Raw genomic sequence first — 9,717 nt, forward strand, 5'->3', positions numbered from 1 at the left:
CCACACTTTAAACAGTGTTTCAGGAAAATGGGAATTTGATTGTGTATGTTCTGCTGACGTAATATTTTTTGAGACACTTTTAAAAATCTCTTAAATAAACCTAATGGGGCAATAAATGATTACTTCTTCTACTTTCCCATATGTCTCTTCTCTCTTATCATTCTTTTATCATAGTGATCATTTCAGTAAGAGGTAAAATTCATGTCTGCTGAAGCTGCCCTGGAATAACTCTTGCTGTCATTTGGTTTGTACTCTTTATGGTGTCTGAATGGTCTTTTCCTTCCTGTGACTGAGGTAGGGGACAAAGTCACCTTAGCTTTCAGGGAACAGCCAAACAAACGCCAGACTCGTATCCAGACAACAACAGGGGGAAACATCCAACTTGGAATAGATTCTCTATGGCTGTGTTTGTGGAGGTCAGTATTCTATAAATATGCAGCCAGCTCTGGGTTATATTGGGTGATCTTTCAGCAACAGCAAACGTAGTTACAGTACCAGCTGGTATTAAAACATTGTATGTTACTGGCCAGATCCTAAAAAAACAACTCATTGATTTATCAGTGTATATACAATGTAAACACAGCAGGAATTTAATTTTAAATCAAAGGACAAGGGCCTTGTTTGATCAGACCACTCAGATATTTATTGACTAAATTACTTGGCTTGTTACTCTTTGGAGAAGGAGGGAGTAATAATCCACTGTTGAACCTCTGGTGAGGACACAGGGTCGAAGCTTTCTCACCCTGCTTTTTCTTTCATCAAGTCCTCACTCTGTTGTAAGTTAGCAGACAGTGTGAAAGACACTATTTGCTATGTAATATCATATTCCATTGATATAATGTGCAACAGCTATGTGAGGAAGAAAGCCACCTGGACAGCTTGAATTTGGAGACTCGGCTTCTCACCAATGTAAACCGACCTGAAAATGTCACCATTTCTTTTTACCTCCCAGCAAATAGCAGTCCAGCTCATGACATCACCCTAGGACTGCCTCAGGACAACTAAATACCAGCTCACACCAGGGTGTAGGGTAGCCATGTTACTCTAGCCAGAAATCAGGCAGCTTAGCTTAGCATAAAGACTATGTCTGAGGGTAAAAAAAGTGTCTTACCAACTTCCAATTTATCAGTTATGTAAATAAAGTCGCCATGACTAAGTCCTTAAAACCGAATTATCGCTTATTTACTTAAATTTGCATTCAGTCATTGATGTTCTTGAAGACCTGATGAGCGTAATGGTTTTTGTCTTTCGCCACTTAGCCAGAATACATGTTGTGTTTGTTTTTGGAGCTTATTCAAATTGGTTACAGGCAGCAGTGTATATCCTGGACGAGTCGCCAGCTCATCACAGGGACGTACATAGACAAACACACATTCACGCTCACATTCATACTTGAGTTGCATGTTTTTGGAGGTGGGAGGAAGCCGGAGAACCTAGAGAGATGACACAGACACGAGGAGAACTGCACAAAAATGTCCCGGGTTCTTCTTGCTGTAAGGCAACAGCGCTACCCGCTACACTGGTCTTAATTTACATGAAACTAAAAATATTTTTCAACATTTATAACACAAATTTACACAGTACTTTTACCTATCAAAATCATGCCAACTCCAGTTTATTTCTTTCTGCATTTGAGTTCTAGTTTTTAAATCTTTCTGCCTTATTTGGAAGCACCTAGAACTATGACAATTTTAACATTTGTAGAGTCTGTCTATGACTTGCCATTTCTCTTTTTGCACTCCCTTTTACTCACCACTGCACCTCATTCTCCCTGCCACACTGGCATCAACACTGGGCTTTGAGGGGCCTTGCAGAGGGGCAAAGCATGGGGGAAACTTGGAACAATGTATTGTAGGTAAATAAAAGCTCTGTCTGACAAAGAACACTTTTCCAAAACAGACCCAAGGGCTCTCAGAGCAACATGTGCCTCAAATAATGCCCTAATTACTTCTGTGATAAAATGCTAATAATGCCTCGACCTCTTTCGAAGTCACTGGGTTCAATACACAAACAAGGCCCAGTACTCTCAGACTGAGAAAATATCATCTGGTCCTTGAGGAGGCTGCACAAGAAGGAGTGTGTCTGTGTGTGCATGAGATTAGGGGAGGGAAGGGGACAGAATAATACAGTGAAATAGGCATACATACATTTTATTCAGTCCAGCTTGTCTGCAATCGCACCAATTGTTTAACTGTTACAGTCTTTCTTATTCATTGACACCAATGAGTAATAGCACAAGTGGGTGTGAAATAACTGAAACAGGTGTATGTTAAGATAATGCTGTAATATGGGTTTTAATGTGGTTTTAAACCTACAGATAGGATTCAGCACAGATATGATCACAAACTGTGGCTGGTGGCCTGTGTTGGCTGCAGAGTAATTTCATTATTGAAAGCAGATGAGAGGATGAGTGAAAATACAGAGCAGATGTGATTGTGTGTACTCATAACAGAAAACAGCAGAAATCACAAAATCACATCATATCTTGAAATACATTTAATGGATTAAATTAAAACAGGTTTTGAGCAATTACTGTGTGGAAGTAAAAAGCCTTTTTAAATGTATGTAAGGTTCCTCTGAGATGGCTGATGCTCGAGACGTATGCTTTCTCATTGTGTTTCAGCTTTTCCTCTGCTGTGTCAGCTGTGCTTAAGCATCCTGGCATTTAACAGAGCACTGGAGAAAGTCTAGGAATAATCCCTCGTAATTTATTGTCTGGCTCTGACTGCATTCCATCAGTAAATTTCTGTATGTTGAGGAAGAGCTTCAGTGGAAAGTAGGAGCTGAATTGTGGACAGAGTGAAACAGAGGAAAATATCTTTGCACTGCACTCCTCCAGAGCAATCTCTTCCAACGATTCCAATCCCTGAAAAGTCCATCACTTCCAAGAAGAGTTCGGGGAAAGCACCAGTTGTCAGCAACAAGAGAGGAGGAGAAAAAGGGGGAGAGTGAGGGAAAGGAGGGAGGAAAATTGCTCCTGCGTCACGTTTCTTGAATTTGTTCAGCAGCTGCCAGTGAAAATGATGACCTGTAGAGGGTTTTTTGTCTTGGCTCTGCGTGCGCTCTAACAAACCTCACAGCTGGAGCCACACACCGAACAAGTGTAATCTTTATAGTGTAATGAATACTGATAGAACACATGGACTTTCTCACAATCATTTGACTCATAAAACTTCTGGATTCCTCCCACTCATGAGTTTATGTGGATGTTCAACTGACCACTGACCAATCACTAACTGGATATAAAGCTAATGTGGCAGCTTGATTGTCAAGCTAATAAACACTTAATTCTTTCAATTGTGTTGGATCAGACTTAACCTGCAAATTTAAAGATAAAACGACAAATATTAGTGTAAACATTATCCATAGTAACATTATATATAACACTGCAAGCATTCATAATAAATGCTTTTAATTATGTTTTTTTTTTTTTTGATAAGACCTAAGAAAAAGTAATTTAATATGCTTCTATTGTTATGCTTTCATCAAATGTTGTTGCACTAACTTAAAGCAGATGTCATGATGAGAAAGGCTGGATAGGATGAGGGTTCAGAGAGAGCAAACTGTCTCCAAGTTATACTGTACTGTGTTTCAGGTGACATGGAGGCGTGGAGGCAGGCGCACTTCCTGCATCGTCCACTGCAATATATAAAACGCGCAAAGTCAGACTTCTCCCTAAGCACCCACAAAGTTTTGCAAAGCGCATAAAGTATTGCAGCCCTCCGTCTCTCAAATCCATCACAGAGGCTTCAGAGGTGATTAAGCCTTGGCAGCAGGGACCACTACACTAAAAAAGGAAAGGTAGGACCAAAGATCGCTTGAAGGACTGTCGGTGCCGATTCAATTCGGAGGTTTGACGCTTGGTTTAAATTTATCCGCTTGTGCGTCGCGTGGCAACAATGTAAGAGAGTTTATGGGGTTTTTTGGGGGGTTTTTTTTTTACAGATCAGTCCAACACACGGGGTCGTCTGTCTGCTGTTTCCTCAAGCAAAAATGAAACCTCAGTTATTTGCTATAGACTTATTGCTTCTGTGCATATCTTGCGGAGCAAGTGCATTGGCAACGAGCATTCCCGCTGTATCCACGGCCAATTTCACCAACGTTGGCGCAGCGCGTTACCATGGGACGGAAACCGCGACAACTTCAAAAATCAGGAGGAAGCGTTATATTAGCCAGAACGACATGCTTGCCATCCTTGATTACCATAACAAAGTGAGAGGGAAGGTGTTTCCCCCATCATCCAATATGGAATACATGGTAAGCCAAACTTTCATTCAAACTTAATTCATTTTTATTCCCACTTTTTCATAGAGTGGATATTCGTTATGCATAAACCTCATCTGTTTCCCAGTAGTTTTAGTTTTTATTATCATGCCTCAAATAAATGCTCATAGATATAGATGAGAACATTTTGTTTGAGAAGGAATTACAGTAAAAACTACCTTTAAGTTTCATGGCACCGTCAGATGTTGAGCACACTGCACAACAGTAGACCACCAAAGTAGTCACTTCTAACGGAAGAGGGGTCATGAATGGTACCAGTAGCCTGCTGGTAGTGTAACACCTCAGAGCAAAGTGGTCACCTGACCTGTTAGAGCTGATGACATATTATTGTCAGGATCTGTACTCCAAGCTTGTCTGAGTCAGACATTCTAGCTCTAGGTTATAGTTTCAACTGTGATATCTACATCTATATCTACATCTATATCTGTCTGTCTGTCTGTCTGTCTGTCTGTCTGTCTGTCTGTCTGTCTGTCTGTCTGTCTGTCTGTCTGTCTGTCTGTCTGTCTGTCTGTCTGTCTGTCTGTCTGTCTGTCTGTCTGTCTGTCTGTCTGTCTGTCTGTCTATATTATCATTATTATCATTATTATTATGTAGTTTTGAATGAGATAATCCCATTCAAAACCATCAGCACCTTTTTGCCACTGGTATTAACATGTAGTGAGGGGGGGGGGTCTCCTTTATAGAACTACAGTTGAATGACATAATCATAAGAAAAGAGAAATCTTACGGCCATCCAAGCACCTGTGTTTTCAGGGAAATGGGACACTAAACAATGAAGTATGATGTAACTGATTTGCTGGATAACTTTTGTGTCTTGCCATGGTGAGCAGCACTTTGAGCCCAGAAAGCGCGGAATCTTATCTCGCATCTTGATGCCGACTAAAGATTTGGCTTTGATCTCTTGCATCAGGTATGTAATGAGTTTCCATGTTTCCACTCTGTCTCTGTGGTGTGAAGGTGTGGGATGACACTCTCGCCAAGACGGCTGAGGATTGGGCTCATGCCTGCCTGTGGGAGCACGGCCCACCTAGCCTCCTCAGGTTCCTGGGTCAAAACCTCTCTGTCAGGACAGGACGGTGAGCGACCTTTGACTCCCTCACCCTCCCCCAACATCTGCTGCTCCTCTCAGGGACGACTCTCTATGCAGTCATGGTCGTTGCCTTGCAGCCCCCTTCTTCTTTCTCCTAAAAGTTTTTGCACTGTGACCCAGTGACTGGTTGAGGAATGCTCCTACGACCTTCAAATAAACAAAAGTTGTGTTTTCAGTCATGACCCATGAGGACAAAGGCGCATCCCTTTAGCGGGTCTTGACTTTCCATTTGGAAACACAGAGCATCTTTATGAGTTTTACACTTTTAGATTTTATTGAGGAGCAACACGAGACTCGAGTCAGTCAGAATTATTCCAAATACTCTCTGCGACTCCCAGAGACAATTCACATTAAAATATGCTATTTTCTAACACTCAGAATTAGTAAAAGGTTTATCCACTTTTCTGTTTTGTCAAACTTAATTGTTTAATTGTAATTGTTTTGCCAGAATTCAGATAGTTGACATGTTTAACACTGAGACATTCCAAAAATGAATCGTGTGTACAGAAGATTGTAGTTTTTCAAACAACCCTTTTCTCTGATGCAACCTAACAATCAAAACCACATTTAAATCCTGAATAAGACCAGTGTTGGAAATATTATGTTCATATTTTTTTTGTCACTAATTCATGTCATAAGTCATGGGGACTAAAACTCCTTGATTCTATTACACCAATGTCCCCCTGCACTTTGTTCCTTTTCCATGGCAAGTCAGCATTTTGCTTTGCAGAGCCTGTTTGGACATCTTGCGCACAAACATGGCCAAAGTGAACACAATCCTGAGAATTCTGTCACTGGTGATTATTAAAATAGATGCCATTTGGCTGCAGACTCTGAAGCTCTGGCGCATCTTCACAATGACCTTGTTTACATCCAGGATGATTGCCAGCGGTAAAATGTGGTTTAGAGACAGTTTTATTTCAGAGCATCACATCATTTCTCTGATAATTTGGTCTGAGTGAACAGCCCTTTCTCACTAGAAACAACTTAGAAAAAGTCAGCAACTAATCAAATTCACAAGCAATATAAAAAGTCAGGCGCAAGTAATCAATTTTAAAGACTGAGCACATTATGCATCCAAACATGGAAACCACTAGATTTTGCAAATGCTACACATGGTGCTATGTTCTACATCACCCAGAATGCACCTGGGGTCAAACTAGTATGTCTGCTGAACACGTCTGTCATCTATTCACAGCTATCGATCCATTCTCCAACTGGTGAAGCCATGGTATGATGAGGTCAAAGATTATGCTTTTCCATACCCCCGTGACTGCAACCCTCGATGTCCTCTAAGATGCTATGGACCCATGTGTACCCATTATACACAGGTACACAAGCTAAAGTCAATTATATTAACATTGAAATGTCCTAACAGTGATATCAATTGCTGTTTGCTCTGTATTTTTTGCAGATGGTGTGGGCAACAACCAACAAAGTAGGCTGTGCTGTTCACACATGCTACAACATGAACGTTTGGGGTTCAGTGTGGAAGAGGGCAACATACTTAGTTTGCAACTACTCACCTAAGTAAGTACACTTGACAGCTGAGAGTTAACGGCACTGTACAGTTTGCTTTGACCCTTCTTAAATAGTTTTATTTAAATGCTGCAAAGTGGCTGGTAAATTCTAATGAACTCCTTAATCTTTTAATGATGGAGTGACAACAGGATTAATCCCCACATTGACCACCCCTTTCTATTCTGCATTATGAGATGCCACCCATGCTGCTGGCAGATTCAGATAGTCTCAATACAAGACTGTGAACCAATACTGCTACAAAGCTCCTGACAGCAATGAAACACAATCGTCAAGAAACAAAGTTTATTTTGACTTGTGACCGACTTGTGACCTCAGTTCTTTAATCCCACACGTTTAAGAAATATGTAAAGCATAACAATTCTCAAGACATTGATGACCAATTTTAGCTTTAGAAATGGGCACTCAGTTCCTCAGACATCTGATATGTGGAAGAACTTCTTGAATTTCATAGTACTATGATACGAATGCATACAGGAAACAGGTAAACTTATAACTGAAATCCTTTTAATGCTGATTTCCAGGGGTAACTGGATTGGAGAGGCTCCTTACAAAGTAGGCGTGCCCTGTTCCGCATGCCCTCCCAGCTACGGAGGCTCTTGCAGCAACAACATGTGCTTCCCTGCTCTCAAGACAAACTACCTGCACTGGTTCAAATAAACACAGGTTTACACCCGATGCATGATGACAACCTGCAGTACCACAGAGACATTATTTTAATCTCCTAAGGATTTGCACAGCAGTCGTGGATCACACTATTTTGTATATATGGGCTTATTTAAAGACGTACATTTGAACTTAGCAGACAAGTTAGCATTGATGACTTGTACATAAACTGTAAATGAATTATGTTTGTATCAAAATTGCTATTACTATCTTAACTGATGCAGTATAATTTATGTGTAGAGTGGGTCCTTCAACACAGTTTACACTGTACGTGGTGCTGCACACACTTCTGTCTTCACTATATTAATTTACTGTTGACAGTGTGGTAATTAAGGATCATCATCATCATAGCTGCTCTGACCTGCTCACTTTGGTGCTCTTGGCATCACACCTTCATGTTGTGTGCTCTGCCTTCACAGGAATGCTGCGATGTAAAGATCAAGGCTTTTCACTTCACAGGGTAAAACCTACAGCAGTGGCATCAGCTTTGTAGCTGCCGTAGGTTCACAACAAACTTCCACTCACTCAAGTGTTATGATTTTCATTTGCGTCCTGCAACAACCTATCAAAGTTGTTGCAGCTGGTACAATCACTGTCAATACTCATAAAGTTTTGTTTCAGCCATTACATGGGGCGTTTTCAGTGTTAATCTGCACTGATTAGGTGGTGTTTCACCACAGGAGTTTCATACCTCAAAGCATCTCACAGTTTTCATTCATATTTCACGTCAAATATATGCTAAAGAGAGCACATGCAATGATATGACCCACATATCACATTTATAATCGGATTAGGACACAGTGCGTTGGAATTATTTACCAGTATATTTACATGTTACACAAATTTATTGTTAATATTTTGTGTGATCACTGATGTAATTTGATTTATAGAATTAGGCACTCAAGTGCACCTTAATTTTTCTGTAAATTTCTAAAATAACAAGATATTTTTTGTACATGTACATAATCATCATATCTCGTCTATGTTAAAACAAGTATACTGTAAGTTATTCATTTTTATATGGGAAAAATATTTAATTGATGATAGTTTTTTATTGTTTTGTAAAAGATTTGTAAATATATGTACACAATTAAAAGGTACTGAATATGTTTCATTTGCATGTCAACTTATATAATGTTAAAAGAGATTTACCTGAATGTAAATGAGTATTATTGAACAAAGCACTAACACACTATTGGAAAATGGATTCCTCAACACTTGGAATTAAAATTCCTTATTAAATCAGGGCAGATTGTCAATAAAATTCTAACATTGAGAAGGGCACATCATCAACATATTGGTGACATTGACATAACAAAAGCAAAAGAAAATAAAACAATGGGTTTTCTGCAATGATTGTATTTAAAGTATTAACAAGATATTTATTCACTGAAGTTCTTGTTTTTTATATGTAAACAAATAAGATATATATTTTAATTGTGATTTTGTTATATTTGCTGCTCAACTCGTCTGTTCCTTCAGACCAAAATAGTCTGATTGTCCAATGTCCAGTGTCTGTGCTGATGTCTGAACTCCTCATGTCAGATATTGATCGCAAAGTGTCAATCCATTTGTTTGATTCTCAGGTTTTGCTTTCAGTAAAACAGTGCCTTTTGCAAAACTCCACATCCTGTATATCAAAGGCTGAGAGGGAGAACAGAAAATATCCTGGGGTCACATCTGATTCCTAATAAAAGGAAGGTTGACTTTGGCCCCATCTGTTCATGTCTACACAAATGAGCAGACAACTGCTGCTTTCAGGGGACCCTGGTTTATATTTTATCCAATGAAACCATTGACCTCAGAGGGAGACTCAAGGAACTCAGCGGAATGCCACAAAGAGAAAAAGAGAGATTTGTCATCACCAAGCACACAGATTAAGTAAAAACTGAGCAAGGAACAACAATCTGAAAAAGTCATTAATTTCTGGCTGTGCAACTCAGATATTTTGTTTAGATGTTGATGAAGAAAAACGGATTTGGTAAGCAGTTGAGACAAACAAAATCAAACATGTTGTGTGGCAATTTAAAAAAAACAAACATTTTTCACCAGCTGAGATTGCAGAATATGGTTCTGGGTGAGCATGCATCAAAGCCTTATGTATGGGATGTAACACTTTATTAAGAGTTTATTAACAG

General features: G+C 39.6%; 1 protein-coding gene across 2 annotated transcripts; it reads left to right on the forward strand.

Annotated features, from left to right (window-relative positions):
• Positions 1–3,539: 3,539 nt before the first annotated feature.
• Positions 3,540–9,247, forward strand: pi15a (peptidase inhibitor 15a). Of its 2 annotated transcripts, none has more exons than XM_068304117.1 (6): positions 3,540–3,851; positions 3,946–4,257; positions 5,242–5,360; positions 6,573–6,705; positions 6,789–6,904; positions 7,438–9,247. In XM_068304117.1, the coding sequence occupies exons 2-6, from the start codon at positions 3,994–3,996 to the stop codon at positions 7,571–7,573; spliced, it is 768 nt and encodes a 255-aa protein (XP_068160218.1). In that variant the 5' UTR covers positions 3,540–3,851; positions 3,946–3,993; the 3' UTR covers positions 7,574–9,247. The 2 variants fall into 2 exon arrangements, with proteins under 2 accessions (XP_068160218.1, XP_068160216.1); XM_068304115.1 differs by having other exon boundaries at positions 3,542–3,801.
• The last annotated feature ends 470 nt before the right edge of the window (positions 9,248–9,717 follow it).

Source organism: Antennarius striatus, chromosome 20 (genome assembly GCF_040054535.1).
Source record: "Antennarius striatus isolate MH-2024 chromosome 20, ASM4005453v1, whole genome shotgun sequence".
Lineage (NCBI taxonomy): Eukaryota > Metazoa > Chordata > Actinopteri > Lophiiformes > Antennariidae > Antennarius > Antennarius striatus.